Source organism: Diadema antillarum, unplaced genomic scaffold, assembly GCF_040938485.1.
Source record: "Diadema antillarum isolate AM-2024a unplaced genomic scaffold, OU_Dant_1.0 scf00000177, whole genome shotgun sequence".
Lineage (NCBI taxonomy): Eukaryota > Metazoa > Echinodermata > Echinoidea > Diadematoida > Diadematidae > Diadema > Diadema antillarum.
Genome location: NW_027271066.1, coordinates 340,131 through 365,519, shown reverse-complemented (window position 1 = coordinate 365,519; position 25,389 = coordinate 340,131). Strand labels below are relative to the sequence as shown.

General features: G+C 38.6%; 1 protein-coding gene across 1 annotated transcript in view; it reads left to right on the top strand.

The window, feature by feature from the left end:
* LOC139722915 (extracellular calcium-sensing receptor-like) overlaps window positions 1–24,346 on the top strand; it is a 107,678-nt gene extending 83,332 nt beyond the window's left edge. Inside the window, exons 3-5 of the mRNA XM_071634196.1 lie at window positions 1,402–2,141; window positions 11,002–11,125; window positions 23,346–24,346. Of these exons, the coding sequence (XP_071490297.1) occupies window positions 1,402–2,141; window positions 11,002–11,125; window positions 23,346–24,346 (1,865 nt within the window). The remainder of the gene's footprint in view (window positions 1–1,401; window positions 2,142–11,001; window positions 11,126–23,345) is intronic.
* Window positions 24,347–25,389: the final 1,043 nt, after the last annotated feature.

The window sequence follows — 25,389 nt, the reverse complement described above, 5'->3', positions numbered from 1 at the left end:
ATGATTCCTTCAGCCCGTATCCGCCCTCTGAGTCGTTTGATATTGATCATGTGACTGTCCTTTCTTGCCCCAGGGACCCAAAGAACATTCTCTTCAAAAAGGGAAGAAAAAATACAAAAATAAACGAAGGATATGGTTTTTTTTTTTCGTTTGTCATTCTTCTCTCCAGGCTTCATTTTCCCATAAGATTTAATAGGATTTCTTGCGTCGTCGCAAGTGTAGCAACTATCGGGAAAGATATTATTGGCAAGTACAATTAAAGTTACTCTATCCCATTCTGCAGTTTCTTTATCAAAATGCAATATTACCAGATGACTAGCGACTAAAGTGTGGCTGTGATTTTGGCTGTAAATCAGAGATCGAAAGTATTGTCGGTGACTTCTCATTTGAAAAGATAATGGTATATCAGGAATAAACTGTCTTTACATAAACGTTCGTGTTTGTTTGCGTGTTTGCCAAAACTCTCTTTGGTAAGAACCAATGATAACATAATCCGTTATCTGAGAGACTTTACCTCTTACTCTGTTTGAGTTCGGCAAAAAAGGGGGAAAATATAAAACACTATACCCTTGGAAGTAGTTACACTTGAAGAGTTTGTTTGCAAAAACCGATAAGTCCATATTTGTCAAATGGAGATATTTGCGGTTAAAGGTAAAAAAAAATAAAGAGAATAATAATTCTTTTTTTGCTTCTTTTGACCATAACTTCAAAAATGTACCTTTGTAGTGACCAATATATCATTCAAAAGGTATTATTTTGTACTTTATGACAGAGACCGTACTTCAAAATCTTCAAAAATGGACTTATCGGTTTTTGCAAACAAACTCTTCACTTGTTTACTAAGTGAACACGGTCGTAGTTCCTTGGGTGTTTTTAAGATGTAACTGGAGTGGAACTGATTACATACCTCGTTAATCATGACCTTGAAATATTGATGTGGACTTGAACATGCATGCAGGGGGATACGAAGTTGATACCGTCACGTGCGACAGACTATAACAAAATAATGCGCACCAAATACATACCGTATAATATAGATTATGATAACAGGTCGTTACCACCCCATTACAACGTGCTCATCACACTGGTAACATTGATATGCCACCGTTGCTCTGCTTCATCTTCTCAACCTGGGCAGGTAAAGTGCGAGAAGAATCGTAGAGCTGGTGTTAAACATTTATACTTTACATTCATGCCTCAACCACAGGGCAGGGTTTTTTGAACAACAGTCATGACAGTGTCGTGGTCATGTTCTGACATTCCAAACGCAGAACATCTACTCTTGAGTGTCCACGATGCTGTCCACGGCTCTGCATTAATTGATGTGTCCCGTGGTGTCTATATTTTTCTCGTAATACCTGGTTATGAACTTATCGCCTCTTTTGTTTCTTCCATACACAGAAATGACGTGGATAGCCAGCGAAATTTGGGCGACTTCCACTCTGATTTCAAGCCAGAATTACACTATCCTTGGCAATGTTCTGGGCGTTGTTCTCCAGACGCACGAAATACCTGGGTACGTGAACTACTTGTCAACACTCAACCCAACCAACCCGAAGTTTGAGAACGACACATGGCTGAGAGAGATCTGGGAAACCAATTTCAATTGCGACCTCTCCGACGAAAACAAGACAGCTGCAAAGTTGTGCGCGTCTCACGAACTCATGGACCTGGAGAGTGTACGAGGATACTCGCGATCGTTTACTCTCTATCATGTATACTTAGCCGTGTATGCCGCTGCCTACACCCTGCGCAGCGTCGAAAGGTGCCGAGAGCCCGGGGGACTTCTGGCGGACGGAATGTGTCCCGATCCGAATAACCTGGAATCTTGGCAGCTCATCAATTACCTGAAGGCAGTCAACTTTACCAAGCACGCGGGATCAAAGGACACGTTGCCTTATCACACGTTTAACGAAAATGGCGAAATGGCGGCCAATTTTTGCATTATTCATTGGAAGCGCGAGGCAGCAGTGTCTGGAGGTGTGACGGCGTCGGATAACGTTACAACGGCGGCGACCTCCGCCGAGCGACCCATCAGGTTTACCGAAATCGGACGCTATGATGTGTACCCGAACGGAGAGGGCGTCCTCAGCATTGACACGACACAAATCAATTGGCATCAGGACATTAACAATGGACAGGTAGGTAACGCACACTATTTGGACTGTGTCTGTGTTTATTGAACGTGACATTTTACTGACCGAGGAAAAAAAAAGAGGATTGAATTTTGCAGGGATTTGGCAAGTAGGTTTTTATGAAGACAAAACAAAGCAAATTTGGCATTTTTTTTTTGTCTGAGAATGAGGGAGTCTTACAGGCTGACGGGAAACGTTAAATTGATGCAAAGCGCCTTACACACATACATTACATAGGTACTAATTACATATCATATTTTTTTAAATGTAAACATTTCAATTGAGACAGAATTAAGTGTGAAAGGACAAAAGAAAAGAAAGAAGAAGAAACTAACTCTAAAAGAATTTACTGGAAAGAAACTTTGTCAGCACTAAGTGTGCCAACTTCTTAAAGCAACCAGGGATATACCTCCCTGAAGCAACGTAGCCCCTCTGTTCTTCTATATTCTTCCTCAAGCAAGATGCATGAGTGTGTATGTGGGTCGGGAGAGGGGGGGGGGATATGAAATGAGAACATAAAGTCGGCCGCAAACGAGCAACAATGTGCCTTAAATCATTACTGTAATTACTCTACCAGCCGCGTATTTTGCCTGCCTTAACCTTTTTGAGGCTGGGTTTATTATGCACAGACAATTAAAGTGCGCTTCTGCGCTTGTTACCTCCCTGTGTTTTTTTGCCCTTCTCCTCCACAAACAAGACAGCGTAATGTCTTAATGACAGGGTTGATGGACGGCCCTGGTAATCGAACTCAGACGAGCTGTAAATTGTCGTCGTCGGGTGCGCCCTACAAACGTGCCGATGGTGCCGATATGTTAAGCATGGACAGAGACGCGTGCGTTGTGCAAATGACCACACATAAAAGATTGCCGATAATCGTAATGGTGCTTTATAAGGGTCTCTTTCGCCAGAGTCCTTTCAGGTTACCGACGGTCAACGACGGTCAATAAGTCAGCTGCCGCATAATCCTCCTGAATAGGCGCTGTATCACAAGAACTCAATTATCACTCTTTTCAGCGGTGTCTTGTTCCTTACAAGGAAGAAAAAAAAAAAGATCAAATTCTCCTTTTGTTTTACTCCAATATCATCATTTGTGTGTTTGTGTGTGTATGTACAGTTTCGAAGAGAAGATAACCATTGTTGTACCAGGGGAAGCGATGCGTTGGATTAACCCCCCCCCCCCCTTTAAAACATGAGAACAAAATTAATGATAGGCAACACTAACAGTAATGCATATCATTTCTTGTAGGCCCTTAAATATTATTATGACACTCGCATGATGTCTCGCACCTGTAGAATATTGCCTTCTGGCCTGATTCAATATATTGACCCATTATTCGATATAGGTCGCTGATATAGTTCATTGGCCCAGAAAGAGCGATACACCGTCCATTGGCGGGAAACTCCACAACCCCTTTCCTCCCCTCCCCCCCCCCCCCGCCCCTTCCCTTATCTTTTCGTGACGGAGAGACAACAGAAACAACAACAGCAACTCAGAGTAAAGCACAAGACGAGAGGAGACTCCTTAGTCGCTATTAGAGCGGTCCGGGCCAATTTGGTAATGTAGAGCGAGCTGGCTTGTCGAACTGAGAGATTCCCTCCTCTATCTTCATCCGTCATCCACGTGTGGGGATCATGTTAGATGGGCTGAAGGTAGTCGCCGCCGGCTAGTACTGCTCTTTTGCGTTTTTGAGGAGGCAAAAACAAAATGACAAAAGAAACCTACAGAAATCGATCTTCGAAATGCCGTTTCACAATAACATACATTTTGCAATTTATCCATTTGATAAATTTAATACATTTTCCTAGTACTCTGGAGCTCGTGCATTCCATTTTCCTCGAATGTGAATGATATAAAGAATGTATGGGTCTTTTGTCGATGGTTGCTTCCAGCCATTTTTTTTTCTAGTAGAGGATTAATTTGGCTGCTTTTGAGATTCAGTTGTCACTAAAACAAAAATTAATGGAAAAATGAGCAAAGAAAATGAGAATCCATCGGGATCTCCAGATTGCTAGACCGGTGCTCTACCGACTGAGATATAGCAGTATAGAAAGCCCTAATTCAATGTTCGTCCCAGAAACCCTAAATTTTCAATGCTCGAATGGTCAGAAGCTATAGCAGTGTGTTTGTGTGTGGCACACATACACATACTTGAACCCGGCATAAACCCTAAGGATAATTCAACTTGGGGATAAATGTGAGGGATCACCGAAGTGATTCAGCTTTTTGAGTATGTAACAAACGTAAAAAGGAGAAAACTGATCTGAAATGAATATAGTTTATTAGTGGAAAAATGAGCAAATAAAATGGGATTCCATTCCATTCCAGGAATCCCATTTTCTTTGCTCATTTTTCCACTAATGAATTATATCCATTTCTGGTCAGTTTTCTCCTGTTTACGTTTGTTGAAATAAAAATTGGTAGAGAAGTAATTAAAGCTCATCTTTAAATAGTTACCGAGCATAACAGACAGCGAAGTGAGTGGGTCAGACGGATTGGTGTTTAAATTATCTGCGAGAGCATATTCATAGCTTTGAAGTGATGATTTACCTGACACAAAGAAGTAAAATCCATTACAATACATCTGAGCTGTACGATTAGACTCTTCTGGACACTGTTGATTAGGAAAGGGACAAAAGCGGGTTGCATAGTTTTTGGTCATGTAGCTCGAGAAGCGATTTGAACCAGAATGAACGAGAATGAACCAGAAACCAAACCATGACACAAAAGATGTTATGAATATCTTATTTTGATTTCATGTTTATTAACCATAAGTAGCAACTATTGCGGACCATCCAATTTCGGATAAAAGTGTGATCCAAAATGTTCTTTGAAACATCATGTTCTGTTGTTCCTGCAAATGTAATAATCATTATCTGTTTTCTTAGTCAAAGAAAAGTGATCAATTCCGTTTACGCGATAACATAAGAAGAAAGTTTGAAGAAAATAGAACGATCCGTTTAAAAGTAATATATACATATATATATATATATATATATATATATATATATATATATATATATATATATTAATTTCGGTGTTTACATTGCTGACTGAAAATACTACTACAGTTAGTGACTTACAGTAGATACAAAGAAAATGTTAAAAAAATTCATTTCATCTGTTTTTTTTTTATTTGGCATTAAAATTGCGCATTCCCTCGATTTATTACTGGCACTGATACATTTTCTGTTTTTTTGAAAGAGAGAAGTGATCTTTTGTTATCCTATAGAAAAGTGAAAAAATGTTGAATTTTCTTCTTAATTCCTTTACAACGCTGTTCATAGTCTTCTCATCCAGAGATGGCAGCACGGAAATTTTCCCATTTTCTTCAAACTTTAATTGATGCGTTCTACTAATATTGCTGCATTCTCTCAATTCACATTATATTTAGGTTTCATTCTTCTTCTAATTCGATTTTACTTCAAATTCAAATTCATTTTCACTATCACTATCACGTTTTTGTTGCCGATACAAGTTCAAAGAAAACAGAATGTACGATGTATTATATACCAACGTATAAACATATTCATAAAACTATTGAATCACCATTTGATAATGATGGATGGAAAAAATAAACCATTTAATCAAAATAATAGCCTTTCAAGATATAATGACTTCTGTACATGAACATTCTCTCTTTGATTTCGTTTCATGCATCGTGGTACTTTAATTCATTAAATCTTTACTTGAAAAGAAGAAGAAGAAGAAGAATGCAATCCTGTGTAAGCAAACATGATCATTACAGCTGAGTCACAAAGCTCAGCGAGTGGATGATGACTCATATTTATTCAGTCTTCAAATGCCCTATACCTAAAACAGGGCTCGATACTAGCTTTTTTCCCCTCTCTGGTGACTAATATTTTAAATCTAAAATTTTGGTGCCCCCCCCCCAAAAAAAAACCAAAACAAAAACCAAAAACCAAAAACAACAACAACAACAACAACAACAACAACAACAACAACCCCAAAACAAAGATGAATTGGGCCGAAATAAAAGCAAACGAAACAATTCATTTTGAGTTTTAGTTGCCCGATCGGGCCACAACAGGATGACCTTTTTTTTTGAAATTGGTAGCTCGACGTCAAGTTTTAGTGACCCGCACCACCGGACCACCGGGCTACCGCTAATCTTGAGCCCCGTCTAAAGATGGACCTCCCAGGCCAAATTATAATTATTCTGTAACGTTTCACGGTTACAATATTAATCAGTTTGTCGTGCAGGGACACAATTGCATTTCTTACGCCTGTGATCCATTCATATACATTGTCGTAATTCTTAACATTTTTTTTTAAACCCGAGGCCCACTTTGGCTCTTACAAGTTTTCCTGAGGCCCGCTGAGGTTAGATCAAATATCAAGCTATTTTCCTGTTATTTCTGGCCGACATCGCGGTCCACATATGAGAGTTTCGCAACCCACTGGTTGAGAAGCATGGCATCAAAAGGCAAAGCTGCTATGAAAAAAAAGGGGGGGGGGAGAAAAAAACCAGTACTAAGAAACAAATCACAGCAGGAAAAAAAAAGAGGAAAAAATATTAACCTGAATACATGTTCTTTTGTTGCCATTCAATAAGCAACAACAGCAACAAAACGAACAAACAAACGAGAACAGAAACAGACGCCAGGAAAATGTACATACAACCATCCCATGATTTCCCAAGATGATCAGTTGACCACGGATTGGTACGATTGAGATGAAAAGCGTCTCATGGAAGCAATTGATCGTCCTTACGTGCATGATTTGCTCAATCATGCGTGTGTGAGACAAAAAAAAATAGTCTGATTGTGACTTTCATTCCTCAGACAGAGAGAGAGAGAGAGATGGAGAGAGAGAGAGAGAGATGGAGAGAGAGAGAGAGAGAGAGAGAGAGAGAGAACGTAAACATCTGTGCATGCAGGTGTATGATGTCTGCATCCAGATTACCTGTTGTCGCTGTGTTTACTGGAAGTGTCGCTATTAACTTCACGTTTTCCAGTTTATTTTTGCTGGTCTGATAAATCGATATTCATCTCTCTCTCTCTCTCTTTCTCTCTCTCTCTCTTTCATTTTCTTTCTCTCAGACTTTTGGACACATTGTTCTGTTTGTTTGTTTGTTTGTTTTTAATTTGGTTCGTATTGTTTTTATTCCAGAGGTGTGTGTGTGTGTGTGTGTGTGTGTGTGTGTGTGTGTGTGTGCATGCATAGTACTTGAACATGTGCGAATGCGTACCAATAATATTCGTGCTTGAACATCACATTTTGTCTATCACAAGGGTAAATAACCGTTTCCATTATGGGTAATTCACGAAGAAACCATTTAATAACCGTGCATTGCCTATCCGGCTCCGACAAGGTTACATCTAATCAAGATATGAAATGGTTGGTGTCCCTGCGTCCTTGTTGTTCCTAAGATTTTGTCCATGGGTCACTGTGAGAACACGTCATTTGACATGTTCGAGAATATAAGGCTGCAAAACTGAGGAAAATAGGACAAATAATCATTAAAGTAATTTTGTTTTTGTGCAGTTTTGGTGAGAATGTAGCATTGTGTCTTGTGTATACACGTGATACATGGTGCTGCTGAAACGCAAATGATAAAAAAAAAAACATATACGAGAACGCTATGCGTAATCAAAAATGGGCGGCATGTTGTTAGTATTTGGGATACTCTTTTTCGTTACGTACTCTGCTGGTTTGTTTTTGCATGACATACATTTTGATTGAAATGAACAATTAAGTTTATGAAGCACAGAGTATGTCTCCACTATGATTTTGGGATATCTTTGTTTTTCCTCGACATTTTTTTCTTCTTCAGATTACTGCGATGAGAAATCGAGGTAATGGTTTAAAAGCAAACATTTCTGCCTGTAGCTAGTTTGGAAGGGTAGATTTGAAAGGCAAGGCGAAAAGGAGGAAACTATTGTATTGATATATAACTGTTCCCCCGCATCATTTCGCAGCTCGGTGTTTGTTTCAATTTTTATGCGGGATTCTGCTTCTTAGTCATTCCTGTCAATTTCTTTAATGTGTGCCGACCGGCCTTTTAGGGGAAATCGTTGAAACGAAGCAAACACTGCGTTTTTTTTTTCTTCAAAAAGGCAAAAGCTCCCCCTTTCAATTTCATTTAATGCTGATAACTTAATGGACTAGTGAGGCGGAATACTTTACCAACGTGCCAAGACAACGCATTTCCGCCTCGCTCTGATGCTTTAGCCAGCTGATGGGTATTTATGTCTAGTCGATAAGTCGGTTTGTATATGCTCAAGAATCTAGGGTGACTGATATTATATTCATGGTGTTAGGATGACAAACTCTGATTGAATTAATCTTGTTTTTGGCAAGGAGGAAAGAACCTGATGCATGTCATCACCTTTTCCGCGATGTACCAGTTACTATTGAAAAGTAATAACACCATTATCAACACGTGAACGCCATGTTCAGGGTCCATTATGAGCAAGGCTTTGTAAAAACATACAGCAGTCTGATGAGAAAAAAACAACAACGACAAAAACAACGAGAACAAGCACAGCAACCGTTAAATGAAAATGGCGGGAAATTTTGAGCAGGACCAGTATTTAGAACTTTTTTTTTTAATTTCCACAAATAACATATAGGTGACAATGTAGCGGTGGGTTCTGTAACGATTGTCTTTGTTTTGACTGGAACCTGATCTGATAATGTCCATATTGGTGATTTTCGTCTTTAGACTGCCTAAGATACTTTAAAAATGCCACAACCACAACAAACAGAAAACAACAGCCCAAACAACCGCTGACATATAACTAATGTCCTGCTAAGCCCTGTGAGTTGAAATGTCAAGAAAAAGCCAATGGCTCATACTCCTGTGTCGGTAGTAAGTAGGCAGGCTGTGAGTTACATGATTTGCGACAGCACATCAATTTTACCTGCACTTAAGACCACTTTCATGGCTGGTCGTTAGTAAACTTCAAACACTGCTCTTGCCCGGCCTCGTCCATTCATTTAATGCCCCGATGTGACTCATCTATGGAAGCTAGGAAAGAGCTTCGTCCCTAGTCATGCTAGTTCCCATAAATAAGTCAGGGTAAGTGAAATCACAGGAAAGGTCTACAATTTAAAAGGCACCCCATGATTTCACAGACTGCAAACGTAGCTACGCAAGCAACTGAAATCTTAAACCATTAAAAATGATCCCGCCGGAGAGAATAGCTCAAATGCCATAAAAAAGAAAAATGATATAAAGAAATTGGTGGCATAAAAACTTTAAAGTAAGGACTTCCGACACTTCTTTGTATCAACTTTAAACTTTTTGAAGAGGCTGTACGCTCTACGGGATGGAGAGCGATGATGGTAGCTGGAAAAGTAGCAAGGGGCGGACATAAGTATCTCCTCCAACATCATGTCCAACATAATTAGCATTCATTCTCTACGTCATTTCACAAGATCCTGATGGATCATCGATGAAGGGTAAAGAGTAAAAAGTTTTATCATAAAGCGCTTAAACAGGGAAAACAGAAAAGTGAAACAAAAGCGCCTGATTGCCTGGCATGACCCGTTCCAGATATTATGTCACCCGTGCGCTGTTGTGACGTTGCCACGCGAGAAAAGACAAAATCGTGCCCCATCTCGACCAAGGTTGTAAGCATTTAAGACAAGCTGTCTCTCGATGATGGATGATAGAGCAACGGTGAGATGATGGGAGTCATCCCCAAGCACCATCATCTTCCTTACAGAACGTGACTCGTGTGTTATAGGTCCAAAAGAAGACACCCACCCTCCACACTCGACCCTTCTCTCCCACCTCTGACCCTCTGTTTTTGCATGCCGTTAGAGGTCATTGTTATCGAATCTCGGCAGATTATAGTGAAGTTCGCTTGGCGGGCAACAAAATTACACGTCGCCGTCAGCATCACGGTGAAACAAATATTACAAAACAAAAACCAAACAAAAACCACACACGTATACAAATAAATGAATAAACTAGAGTACATTGTGTCTTGCTTCACCCGCTGGAAATTTCCTGTGAGGGGAGCTGCTAACCAACATCTCGCTATCATCATAAGCAGATTATAAAGGGGGAAAAGATACCGGGGAACAAATTCAAAGTTTAGTAAAACTAAAACAGAGGGTCATTACAGACATCAAATTGTATTACCTCTCTATGCCAATAATTGTGATCTAATGGAATTTTCTAGCTGCACTTCGTAAACAAGAGGAAAACTTGATACACATTATGTGAATTTCTCACGGTAGGCCCTACTAGTTGGTCTTACTATCATTGGCTAATTGAATTACCAATCCATCTTTAACTCCAAGCTCAATTTCACTACCTCATTTTGCCTCCGCGCATCTTGGAAGAGAGCTTCCCTTTGAGAATAGAATATGTCGCTGCGAATATGTTACGGAGCATCTGCTCTTTCAATATGTCTATCGCCTGCCATTTTCCGCGGGACCTCCCCAATCATCCAGCTCTTGAACAATTATCAAGCAATCAGGGTGTAAAAAAACAAACAAAAAAATGTGCCTACAAGAAAGTAAATGTCGATCGAACGTTTCGTGCATGTCTTGATTAATGTGAAACATCTTGATAACAATAACGATGGTAATATTGTGTCTAATACATCTAAATAAATACGAGATGTGAAATAGTACACAAACAAACACACACACTGTCACTTTTTGCTGATCCATCTCTTGGACTTGTTTGATAATTGTGAGGTTCTTTTTTCAATTTCATTTTGTTTAATCCGTTTACTTTTGATCTAGAAGGCATCAGCATAATCATTGGTATGCGCGTATGATAATTAATGCCTGACACAAAATATCATCGTTACCTAAAGCTGTGATGCTTACCTAATTCTGTCTCACTCCCTTTTCAATTCAACACCCAACTCTCTGTGCATGCAGGCGCCCGAGGGAGTATGCCGTGCTCCTTGTCAACCTGGTTTCGTGAAGGTGTCGAGAGAGGGCTCACTACCTTGCTGCTTTGACTGCGAGGCTTGTCCAGTCGGTTCGATTACCAACCAAACAGGTAACTGCATGGACAACATCCTTTTAATTGCACTTTGTTTCATTTCACTTCATCTCATCTCATCTTATTTCGTTTCATTTCATTTCATTTCATTTCATTTAATTACATTTCGTTTCGTTTCATTTCATTTCATTTCATTTCATTTCATTTCATTTCATTTCATTTCATTTCATTTCATTTCATTTTGATTTCATTTCATTTCATCGCATTTCATTTCATTTCACTTCACTTCATTCCATTTTATTTGGCACAATTTGGTATAATTATAATTTCACATTGCTTTAGTTATCCCACGTCGAGCTTAGTTTTTATAAACAGTGCACTCCCGTTATAACGAAGTTCACGGGACCTGCGGTTTTCTTTCATCTTATCGAAATTGCAGTTTAACCGAACAGTAAAGTATGTAAATACACACTAAGAAAAAAATGATTCATTCTTGCACCTTTTAAGGGTGCAAAGTGATGTCACACTGGTGGCTCCCTATGGGTGTTATCTTGCACCCTCGAGAAATGGGTGCAAAAGTGGTACCTTGCGCGAGGGTATAACCTTGCAACCTGTGGGTGCACCTTTGCACCGCCAAAGAAGGTGCAACATTGCACCCTTTATTGAGGGTGCGAAGTGGTTCCCTTGGGTGCATATTTCCACCCACACTAAGTGGTGCTAAGTTGCACCCTTTTCTTGAGGGTGCATCTTTCCACCCACACTAATTGGTGCTGAGATGCACCTTTCTTGAGGGTGCGATCTTTCTCCCTTTAATTTTCGGCGCAACTTTGCACCCTCTCTTGCCTCTACTTTTGGTGCAACTTTACACCTTTCGTGAGGGTGCAAAGAAGCACCCTAAGTTCCAAGATTGTAGCCTCTTTTGAGGGTGCGATTTTATGCCATATATATAGGTATAATGTTGCACCTATGTGGTGCTTATTTGATCCATGACTGCAGCAAAATTGCTTCTTTAAAGGAGCCAGTCAGTGTCACTCTCTACGCCTTTAGAGGCGCAATGTTGCCCAGTATAACCTCAAGTGAACCTTGAGATTACTGGGCAATATTGCGTCTCTAGAGGAACAGGCAGTGACACTGATTGGCTCCTTTAAAGAAGCAATTTTGCAGCAGTTATGGATGAAATAAGCACCACATATTTGCAACATTATACCTATAAGGTAAATATACTTAATATACATAACAAGGTACAATTTGGTTACTTAACTACTTTAAACCTTGAATAGTGCGAACTAATGCAAGCCTGTTTGCTCAGTATATCAAACTTATGCTGTTGTTGCACTCTGCAAAGTAAATAAGATTGGTGTAATTTGGATCCTGTGAATCATGAAATGTGTGCTTGGAATTTGTGAGTTTTGAAATGTTAATGTAGAAGTTAACTTATAGTTGTGTTTGAATGACATACTAAAACCAAATATTTACCCAATTACCTTTCCAATGAGGTGAGCACTATCACTATCTATCAAACAAACCCTCTACGCAAGAGCATACATCTGCATGAAGGAAGAGGTAAAAATATGATATACATTTGTCTGGATACGTTTTATTCAAAACGTACTTGAATACGTACTTATTCACATAATCTATAAGAATAAGATATGCTTTTTGCCAGTACACAAAGCCTCAAAAAACAAAAGCATGCTACGTACATTTCTAAAGTATGCACCATATCTAAAAAAAAAAATGTAAGAGGATTTAACAAGTTGTTTGTATGCATTTAAACGAATAGGCCTACATATTTCCATGCGTACTATATTCATGTAACAGTGACGTTATCACGAATCATCAAAAAGATATGTTTCCAGCATAGACATGAATTTATCCAAAATTTAAAACATGTCTTACAATTAGGAGTTTGTTTTATAATGACGATGCCAATTGTCTTAAAGTCCTTATCACGACATGTCTTGGTGTTCACACTTATTCAAATCATGAGATTCTTGGCACTTAGATTACGACTACAATTCATTATGGTTTAGATACTTAACTGACATACGCATACCATATTCAGGTATACGGGCATTTCGATGAAAACATCTAAATACAAGGTATAATTATAATATGAAAATCGAACTTGATACCAGCATTTTATGGGCTACCAATGGAGACTAGGCAGAATCGCAGTTATCATGGTTATGTATTAAGATTTTGTTTTGGGTGATCAATTCGAGTCCCTCGAGCTGAGATTCCGGAACTGCAATGAGCAAATCATCATAATGACTAACAAAGTGACTGAGAATAATACATGCACCAGTTTCTGTTTCGTTGTTCTATACATAGAAAGTTGTTACGTTTTCCAATCCTCTGTAGGCACACGGGGATTTGCAGATCACCTTTGGCTATAACGCCATGGTCGCGTGCAAAATGATTGCAGCTTATCTAACTTGTAGTTTCCTGAGTAGGGGACTACCGTGCTTATACATATTAATCGGATGATAGACCCCGTCAAAGAGTAAATTGCGGATATCGTATACCATTGTCAAATCCACTTTTTGTTCTGTACACAGTTTTACTGGACTCTTATGAACCACTTAAGCATTACCAAATCATGGAGTATAAGAATAATCTTATGTTATTTCCTTGAAACGGCTGCATTTGTATGAGCGGGAACAGTTTAGCATCATACATGACTAAATGCATGTATTATACAAGGTTTCAGGACACTTTGAACCGTGTCCCCCCCCCCCCCCCAAAAAAAAAAAAAAAAAAAAAAACAACAACAACAACAACACAAAACAAAACAAAGCAAAACAACAACAACGAGTGAAATGTTGTATACCCTAGGCCCATTAGTGTATGATCTTTGTCCTTTGAATACATTGCCCATATTTTTCAACGAATAGGCATCTGGATGCAACGTAGGTATATATAAAATGATGTTTTTTTTTTAAAGGAAAATACATTTAACCACTTCAGAAATAACTATGGAACAAATAGCATAATATTGACACGTTCCCTTATTCCTAAATGACGTGACAGAAAACTTTCCTCACCGAAATCATTCTGTCGTTATTCAAGTACAAGACATTGGTGATTATAAACCTAGTTCGATTAAAAGTATACATGGAGTCATTGCAAAAGTATCTAATGAATAGCATGCTTCAGAACTACATCATTGTCATTTATTCTATGACGCTAATAATAGAGTAATTGTTCCGCCATACTGCCTGGCAGGTTGTAGTCCTCCTACGACGTTTGTTCAGCAAATAAGGCACAAAATAAAATTTTGCGAATTTTACACGCTGTTGCCAAAGTATCTAATCTTCTTTACCACTATTCTCAGACATAAGGTATGCTGATGCTGTGTGAATTAGAAACGGAAGCTTCACAAATATTCACCATCTAACAAGGTAAAAGGGAAGTGATGTCTTGCCCACATATCGAATTTGTGATTACAGTGATTTTCAAATTTAAGCTCATTGACTTTTTGACTGTTGACGGAGTCGGACTTGACCAATATCAACACTTGACAGCCATCTTTAGATGTTCTGGGGAGTGAATTTGGTGGTCATATAGCTCAAAAGTGTGGAAAGTTATTAAAAGAACGCCACAATACTATGTAGACAGTGCTTACAAGGTGAGATACAAAGAAAGAGCACGAAATGACATTGTAGAATTTGACAATGACCTACAATATTTGACCTTCAACGCTGGCACCCACAAGGTGGTAGAAGTAACTTCATCCAATCGTACATACATATGCAAAGTTTCATTTGGATACCTCAAACAGTACTTCAAGGGGAATGAAACCCAAATGTACCCGTGGATTGGAGCAATATCATAAGAACACATAAGTGAACATGGAAAATCGTATGATCCAGTGGAAGTTATTCATTTTTTAAAGTTTCAGTGTCACTTTCATGTATGGAAACGTATATGAAGAAAGTATCAAGGGAATTCCATAAAATATGATTCTAAATAAAAAGTACAAATTGCCTCCACTTATTTGTCGTTGCCATAATGTTAAGGGTAATATTACCCCCACCTCCTTCTGGAAGAAGTAAATCAAGTGCTCCTTTTGTAATGCTAGAAACGTGAAACTATGCGTATTTTCTTTACATTTCTTTATATAATTTTCCATGGTTGACGTCAAAGATGTAGCTTTCTCATCTCGTAATGGCGGCACTGAAACTCTAAATATATGTGTATATATAACTCTTCAACGGATTTTCCGATATTCCTCAATTTGTGACGATGTGTTCAACTGCTAAAGTAATCTCCCTGCATTAACTTGTCCACTTGTACTTTTCGTTTCATTTCCCTTCGTGATACAACGTTGCCATAATCGATAACAGACTGATGTACGAACGGAGGGACAAGCTGAACAACATCATTTCTCTGGTGACAATTCCTTGTAAAAGTATACACCATGAAAACTTTAGGCTGGTAAACTATATCAAGACAATTATTGAACAATATTGTTAATGAAATGCCGTAGGTTTTTCTTCGTGATAGTTGCCTGTTCAGATCAAGGCTTGCAATGTACTGCTGAAGTATGCATCGGGTGTTTCTGCCTTGTCTGGGATACTGAAAGCCACAGAGCACAGAAGGCCGGAAACATTGTAGCGAAGGAAGACACGATTGTATACAGGAATTCGGGCAGATTTCACAACCATCCAGCCAAATAGTGCGCAGCATTCACAGTGAAGATTGTGGGATTTAGTGCTGCCAGGTTCTGAAAGAGATTTTGGCATGAATAAATAATGACTGAATAAAATTTCGAAGGAAATAGGTCGTTTACACTGTAGACGGTTTTGTTGCTTACATAAACTAACAGGTTGCAACTATGACCATTGACCAGAAAATGGAAAATTAAATTGATTGCATAGATCTACTTCAGGTTTCTAACGTCTTTTGCTGAAATAATGAGAAATGGTTTTGAAATAGCTGCGATATCCAAAACAGAGCAATAATAATATAATACAGGACTCACTTTTTATCACGATCGCTGCGTTTCATTTTGTTTTTGGATGGCTCATCCATTTCAAAACCAATTTTCATCAAATAATCTTTAGAATTCCTCTTAGCATGGCATACTCTCTATTATTTCATAAGTAGGTTCTTGGTATATCACAAAAAGTTAAAAGCCCAAATCCTCACCTCCACCAATATTATACCATCCCTTTAAGCTTTGATATTGGTTTCTAAACAAATCCGGTGGGATAGATTTATTTCAGCTCTTTGTCATATAAGTAAAACATGATAATGTTGCAAAGAAATATTCCTCTTATATTTCTAGTCACAAAGCAGATGGAATTCCCGTCTCCCATAAAAAAATAAAAGTGCAGCACTTACTTTGTCACAGACATACAGCATGTCCTCTCCAGGCAGACGGGGAATTAGGAGACAGCATGCCGATATCACTAAGTTAGAGCTGAAAAAAAAAATAAATGTGGAATAGGCTGAGTAAAGTCATGTTGAAAAGAAAAATGTGGCGAATTTGGACTGAGATGAAAATACACACCTTTTATGTAGGCCTGCATACATTTATGACATAGGGCATATTCAAATATTCCCACATTTTTCCTGACCAACTCAAAGTCTTCATAACATAAAATAACAAAGTAAGACAACATCAAATTACATGCCAATTTAACATCAGTTTGCTGTATATTTTACACAGTTAGGAAAGGAGTAAGACTTATAGACCTCAGCCATTCAGCCGTTGCTGAGCTTGCCACAGATGATGGTCCGGGTGCTGGCCATGGCAATGGGTGTAATGACGCCCATTATGGTTGGCACCTCAAATCCTGCTACCACACACACACAAAAGAGAAAATATAGCCCCCTCTACTTATTCATAACATTGATTTGATTTACTTTGATAATACTGGGTACAGAAATGAAGATTACCCCCCCCCCCCAAAAAAAAAAAAATAAATAATAATAATAATAAAAATAAAAAATAAATAATAATAATAATAAATAAAATAGAATAGAATAAAATAAATAATATATAAATAAATAAATAAAAACAAATGAAAAAACAAATGAAGATTCTTGCGGGGTAGAGATGCTGCCTGTATGAGTTACAATCCATCATGGAGTTTTCAGGAAAAAGTCCAAAAAAACTGAGAAGACGTAGAACGGAAAAGGCAAGAATGAATGATCGCAATGGTCCACTTGAGTAGGCCTAACATATCTCTCGATTATAGATGGTATCAAAAATTGCACTATAGTCGTATCAAATTTTCCGCAACCCACTAAACGGTGGCTACGTTATAGTAACTGATAAAACTGCGTTCATGTGTAATAATACGCTTTAATATAATATACTTCACGGATATCACATGCTGAAAATCTAGATGAATCAATAACCTGAAAATACATATACAAGTGTACATGTATTACGGATTAATCCATTAATGAAACTTACATATTCTGTTGAGGAATCACTCTGTCCTTCAGAATTGCATATCAGTTTACGTGATCAGGAGAATGCGCGCAAATTATTGTATCTTGCTTGAATACCTGAAAAGGAAAATCAAGTGTCATGAGTTCAAGGCCACTGTTCATGCGTGTGTAATAATTTTGCAGAAGAGCTAACTTATGCAAATGTGACTACATAACTCTCTCCATGGCAGCTTAATGTATAGTTCAATTTTTATGCACTGCCTTGCTGCATACAGGGTGAACTTAAGTCTACCACTAACACTATACCTGACTACAGAGAATTATCCCAGCATAAAGATAAGCGTGCAATGTTGCCATTATAAGTTTAGTTAGTACACTAGTCTATTTATCCATAAGTTTATCAACAATTATTCATCAACTTCAGTTCCGTTCCTTTTATTCGTTATCAATCAAATGTGGTATGGCACGACGCGATGTATTATCCTTGGGGATGTGTGTTTGTGTGTGTGTGGGGGGGGGGGGGAGGTGGCGTAAAGGTTATGTTAAGGATACACTTCCTATAGGAATATCCGATTCCACGTTTTCTTAACTATTTTGTTTTGTTGTTGATCGGTAAATACAAAGAATTACTTGAAATTTGTGATTATGTATGTGTTCACTGTATTGTGAGTATAAATTATGCTTGTATAATTGTGTATGTAGTGAAAATTGTATCATTTATAATGTGTACATGTACATGAATATATGTGAGTTTATGCATGTATGTAGATATTCCTATGTGCACGAGCATGTACCAACAAAAAGAATTTCCTAAATGAACAATAAATGAATCTGAAATCTGAAATCGGAATGCCATGACGTCTTTAGCAAGACATTTTATCGCTAAAGCTGTTCTAATTCCACAGAATGGTTACGAAACAAAACAAAATAGAACAGAAAACAGCACGCATAAAACTAGCCAGTTTTAACAGAACTCTAAAATGAACATTTTAATATTACTGCCTGCAAGCCTACATTATAAGACATGGCTATACAACCAAAAACATAACAGATACAAGAAATTTAATGAAGGGTAATATCGAGAGTAAGGCCTTGGTCGAGAACATTGTGGATATTTCAAACCATGCTTTACGATGATGTTTTAACTCACCATTTTCCACGTGGTAGGAATCTGCGGGGTCTTGATATTATGAAGTGGACAAAATAATTTGAAGTCAGAGTTGCAGTAAGCCGCTACGAAAAGCCTCAGAAGAGCTCATCTGCTATGGAAATGGAATTTGCGCTAGATGCTCAGCTCAAACACGCATGAACGAGCTGTGCAATGAGCCATCTGGGAGTCAACTTATGTGCACACAAGTTTGCACGACTCAACAATTCATTGAATTCATAAATCATGTTCAAGAAAAGAATGAACATGCCCACACCAGGTGACCAAACTACTGGGTCCGTGAATTGACACTCTAGGAAACATCCATGTCATTATTTTGCATCGAATGTATTCTATGGATTAATAGGCGTTTAAAAAAAAATTCCACTTTTGATTCTTAATAATTCAGTAACTATGTATCAGATAACACTATCATTGATATGGGAGATAGTTGTATAGTGTACCATTTCGTTGGAGGTGGTTTAAAACACAAATCAGTTTCATGAAATCCATGTTCAATTTCACAGTTAGGTTACAGATTTTGCTCTATTTCCAACCCTCTGTACAAAATTTTCACTTTGCACAGGGGTCAATGGGTGTGTATGGGAGTATGTGGTTAACACCCTGACAATGGTGTTGAACAATAGCCAGGGTTTTAATGCTTTATTATTTATTCATGAGAAATTCCACTATCACAGCTAGTCTTTATTCATTCTAAAATGTGGTGTTTGCAAGCACACGGAAACATGTGCTTGCATTTTTCATGTGCATGCATTTTACCCTTAGGCTTTACCGTGCATGAATCCATGAAAAAAAAGGGGGAAAAAATCAACCCTTACAAATAAATCGTGTAGTTTGCACCCTTATATATCCGCGAGTTTGCTCTCTAAATGATTTTAGTTTATCATTTCCTTTAGGTTCACTTAATAAAATATGCATACATAAAATGTGACAATGGTATGAATAAAATGACAATGTGACAAACAAACAAACAAACAAAGCAAACAAACAGCAAAAGATATCAAGTGAAGGGGTGAGTGAGAAGGCAATTGGCCTTATTTAAAACTAATCCCGGAAAAAGTAAATACATTGTATATACAGAGAAAAACATTGGCAAACACACACACACAAACACACACACACACTCACACATACACACACATGCATACACAGACAAAAACATGGACCAGCGCATATTGGCAATACACAAGATGTCATTTTCACAAACGTTGTTGTTGTTGTTATTTTGATTTTTTGGCGTGTATCATTCATTTATGAATATTTACGCCCTATCTTGCTAGTCTCTTATAAATTCGTAAAATGATATTGGTAACTTCCAGAAAACCTTTCAAGTAAAATACGTTTTAAAGCTTCCTTAAAACTTTGTACCGTTTTCTTACATTTCACATCAGAGTGGATGGAATTCCAGATTTGAGGGCCTTGAAAAAGTATTGACTTTTTTTTCTGTCCCGAGATCGAGTCGCAACGAAAATCTTTAGCGTGTAGTAGGGTTTGATTCCATCATCGCACAGTAAGCATGCAGGGAATGCTGTGACATATTCCATTTCGATTGGTCAATACCAGACGAGCAGTCAAGTATTCTTCGTTAGCTTGTTCGCAAACCCTTTCATCAAAGACTCAACTTCATTTAAAAATGCTCCGATGAATGATTATGAAATTATGGGAGAACATCAAGTTTTATGATGTCTTAAAAAAAAACATGTACATAGTAGCACCACGACGGTATGCAATATTGTATTCAAGCGTCGATCAACACCATATGGGTCTTTCTTTGAGACTTGTTATGGGCTCAATATTGCACCTTAGCAAGAATGAACCACAAACAGGAAGATATGTCTTTGTAATGGTAATTACGTTTCGACATCCCAACCAATAAGAGATAGGTTAGGTGAATGTTAAAGACACGGGGATACACGAATAGAAATTGCTCAAAAAAAAAAATGAAATAAAACGAACATTATTCTAATAGGCATGCCTGGGCAGTAATCTGATGTTTCTATTGATAGAGAATTCTATTTGAATATTCATATCAGTTTGCTTTGTCAGAATCATGAGGAAAAGTGATAAAATAAACCGGCTATCCAGGGTACAGTTTAAACACTTTCACATGAAACAGCTCTGATTAACACTTATGCCCAATAATATTTCTGTTCAGCATTGACATTTGTTTTATATGTTTTTATCTTAAAGTATAGGATTTCATTTGAAGCAAAATATAGCCAAAATTACGTAAACGTCTACAATGAATCTTCAGATTGCTCAGTGAGACGGCGGCATCGAATCCCGATCAGCGAAGGCACAAATGCACCTGTGGAATTGTTTTGTACAGCAATGGAAATCTGACGACTATTTGAATAATTACATCCAGTTGGAACTTCATCTGTTAAACCTCCTAGGTTATGTGTACAATGTGATTGGTCAATACCAGACAAGCAATCAGGTATTCTACTTTTGTTTTGTTAGTAGACCCCTTTCATCATGGACTCAACTTAATTTGAAAATATACTCTCGATGAATGATTATAGAATATGAAAGAAATTTAAGTTTCCTGATATCAAAAAATATATGTTCATAATATCAGCACAAGGATATATAATATTGCATTTTAGTGCCGAGCAACACCATAGGATGGCCTTTGTTTTGAGACTAGTTTGGGGCGTAATATTGCACCGTCAATGACCGTGGCAAGATCGAACCCAAAATGAACCATATAAGAAGCAAAGTTCCACCATTTTCTCAAATCGTGTAGTTTGCACCCATTTTCGCGACTTCGAACCCTTCTAGCTCCCTTATTGAACCTTTTTTTCTCAGTGTGTATAGATGGTAATCTTGCGACCTGAATTTCTATTCATCGTTGTAACGGGAATTTTGTTATAAATGCGTGGACATTATAACTCGAGTGTACTGTGTCATATTTTATACACAAGGTAATGGATGAGTTATTGGATGGTGACATCATCCCGTCAAATCATATGTATAAGTAGTCAATGGTAGTAGAGACCAAAATAATTGTTTCTTTTTGTTATTTCGATTTTGATATTATTTGCTTGTATATTTCATTAGTCAAAGCTAACTGCAATACGCAGTAGGATCTCACCTTATTTGCAAGCGCGTTAATATTGGTATGCATCTTTTGATCTGGCCAATACAAATACAATCATATCAATGTTGTTCAAGTTCCCTATGGGGAAATGGTTTATAGGTCGCAAAATAACTTATGTATGGACATGCTAAACAAGACGCTTAAGCTTGTGTGCGATGTAATATTCCACCTGACTATGTGTAAAGTGCATTAAGGAAAGAAAACCCCTCCATACGTTGACGACACACATCCTATACATACAACAACAGCTGACACAAGCGATGCAATATCGACTCAATACAATTTTTATTTATTTATTCATTTATTTGCCTTACACTCTCTACTAATCACGTCCATCAGCCCGTAGGTATAATCCAATATCTCCAATAGCGGGAGAAGAAAGTTTCTTGCCAATGGTGAAGGCAAATACTGAGATCAAATGCAGTAAGCCATACGTTGTGCTAAAAAAAAAAGAAAGAAGGAAAAAAGAGTGATTGCGTGGATTAGGTTCCACACATCCATAACATTCAGGCAGACGTTGTGTTAACATACAGCAAATGGCCTTGGGCGGCGTAACCTTATCGATTTGGGAAAAAAAAATGACGTTATCCTCGCCTCTGAAATTATTCACTACTTGAATTAATCCCGTCGAATGGAAAACGTCAATTGTCAAAACGATACCAAAGGCGAGATGGCAAAAAATAAAGGCATGATTGACTTCTGTGCCAATATTTCCTAAATATCGTGCTGCATGGTTGTTTTGAGAACATCATTCTATGATAAATTGTGACTGATGTGGGTTATTGGGTTGAATAAATTCAACTTGCATGATGCTGCCAAAAGAGAGAGAGAAAAAAAAGAGCAAGAGGGATAGATTGGGAGGTTGGAGGGGAGACAAGGAGAGGGAGAAAAAATGATTACGGGGGAGGGGGAGACAGGGTGGTCCTTATAAGATCCTGTCTATTAACTTCTTGGGTATTGTCTTTATTTTCTCTACGCCTCATCATCGAATGTCCTCTGGTGCTATTGTCAATCATAGATTTAAAAAATAAGAATAGAAATTTAAGGGAAAAAAGTGATAACGAAAGTGAAAAGCTGGGATGCCCCTGCAGGTCTGCCCATCCTCTGCAGGCCCTATCATCAATCAAGCTATAATCACACGTTCAAGCAATCGGTGTATGGCTGCAGAACACAATGTCGTCAGACAACAACAGGCCCATCTGGGGATTTGTTCGTATCTAACTCAATTAACAATGAGTAGGAAAAAATAGACCAAGAAACCCACTGTCTTCATCATTCTGTCTGAATTATTTCTCTCTCTATCTTTTAAGTTTAATCTCGATCTGTCTATCTCATCCATCATTATCAGACTATCAGACTATAATTTTATCTATCTTCATATACCAATCTATCTGTTTATCTATCTCTATCTTTCTGCCTGTCCGTCTACTCATCTTTCTATTACACAATACTGGTTTGGGCTTATCGTGATTCTGACCTATTTCTATGTCTATATTGCATCTGTGTTTCTTGTGCTGTCATGTCTAATTTGGGGGAAACTGAAGAGGCAGTTGATTATAATAATCATTCCATCGATTCTGTATTTTTTTTTTCAACAGGCCGAACGCTGTGTAACCAGTGCCCGGAGGGCACGTGGTCCAACGAGAACAGGACTGAATGCATCCCGAAGATGACGGACGTCCTAGTGTGGCACAACCCCGTGGCAATCGTCTGTCTCGTGCTGTGCGGTATCGGTGTCGTCTGCACGCTGGTATCCCTGGGAGTGTTCATTCATCACCATGACACCGCGGTGGTTCGCGCCTCCAATCGACCGCTCAGCTACTGCCTCCTCTGCCTGCTCATGCTTGGCTTCGTCGAGCCCGTCCTCTACGTTGGCATGCCGACCAACTGGTCGTGCAACTTCAGGATCGCTCTCCACAGCGTCCTGAACGCGGCCATTCTCGCGCTGTTTCTCGTCAAGACGAGGCGGATCCTGGCTGTCTTCGACACCTCGTCATGGCGGAACGCCTCCATCATCAAACGCGTACTGCGCAACACGTCCGCGCAGGTCGTATTCTTCATCTTTCTCTGGATCATCCAGGGTGCCATGGTGACAGCCTATCTTTCGTTGGCGCCCTCTGAAGTGCGCTTCGAGTACAATCTATCAACCACCAAGATCTACATCGTCTGTGAGAGTAATCTGTACTGCTTTATCGTGATGTACAGCTACATCGCACTTATAGCGATTGTCTGCTTTGTACTGTCATTCAGGGCCAGGAAAATCCCAGAAAATTTCCACGAGACTCGCTACATCACTGTCACAATGCTCTTTTACATTGTCATTTGGATCGTATCCCTGCCCCTGTACTTCTCCGTGAACGGGAGCCTTCAGTCGTTGCTTCAAATGATCACCACGTGGTTATCGAACGCCATGATACTGGGGTTCATGTTCGTTCCAAAGTGCTACATCATATTGCAGAAGCCCGAGGATAACACGGCCTCGGCCGTGCGGAGAAAAGCTTCGCAGTTTCCCGTGGGAGAGTTCCAGAGCACCCTGGCCTCAAATAATGACGTCACTCACTACAAGACTCGTTCGAGGACGGTTACAACAGCACATTAGTCGAAGCCTGGACATCAAAGTTATCATCACACTCTAGTAGCAATCATGACGATGTCTTACCGTTTTCATCTCTAATAAACTGTGTGCACTTACTCTAAAGATGTTAAGCCAATGGTGTGCTAGCGATTATAACGTATTCACTAAAGCTTCGTGTGCACCATTTAACTGCGCTTCAATGTTTCAGCATTCCAACACTGCATAATGCATAATTATTTGATGTTAAGGCGAAGAGTTTGTAGTGTGATTTCTTTTCTCTTTATCTCAGAATGTCAAGATGAATGCTACGTATTCGAGGGTTTGAAAAAATAAAGAAATGGACCGGTTTAATTTCTTTGCCCTCTTGACAAATTGATGCCGAATGAACGATATGATATTGACAGGAAATAATTAATATTTAGGTATGACGGTAGGGAACTGTTCTTACAGGACAATTTCACCTGACTCTTGAAATAAACCGCAACTCTATAGATTTGTGCCAGCCACCACCCACATAAGCACCGTTGTGATATCAAGTATGAGATACTACGCACTCCAAACGTATTAAGTGAGCTGTTGTTGTTGGTTTCTTTTCTCCAAGGTTATTGCTATTTTGGTAGCCACAACAATCGCTCATGCTTGATGATGTTTCGATTTTTTTTTTGAGCAATCAAGGACATTTTTAGCACTTTCAGGACATCGATTTCAGCGATCAAACAAACTTTCATCTTTCTCATCCGACACACGAGCTTGAGACACGATTGCCATCAAATCTCTCATGAAATCAGTCGATCTATTCCTTGACGGATGATGATCATTATGATGACGACTGTACTATGCACTACGACAACATCGGTGACGACGACATTGACTGAGAACGACGCATACACTAACAAGGACATCATCATCATCAACAGTAACAACAACAACAAAAGAAAGAGTACAAAAAATATCCACAATTTCGTATGTTTAGAGACAATGTCCCATAATCTGACTGATGGAGGCACATTGACGAATCGAATTGCCGGCATTGCGCCAAGCTACTTAATGAGATGAGAAAATTCCAG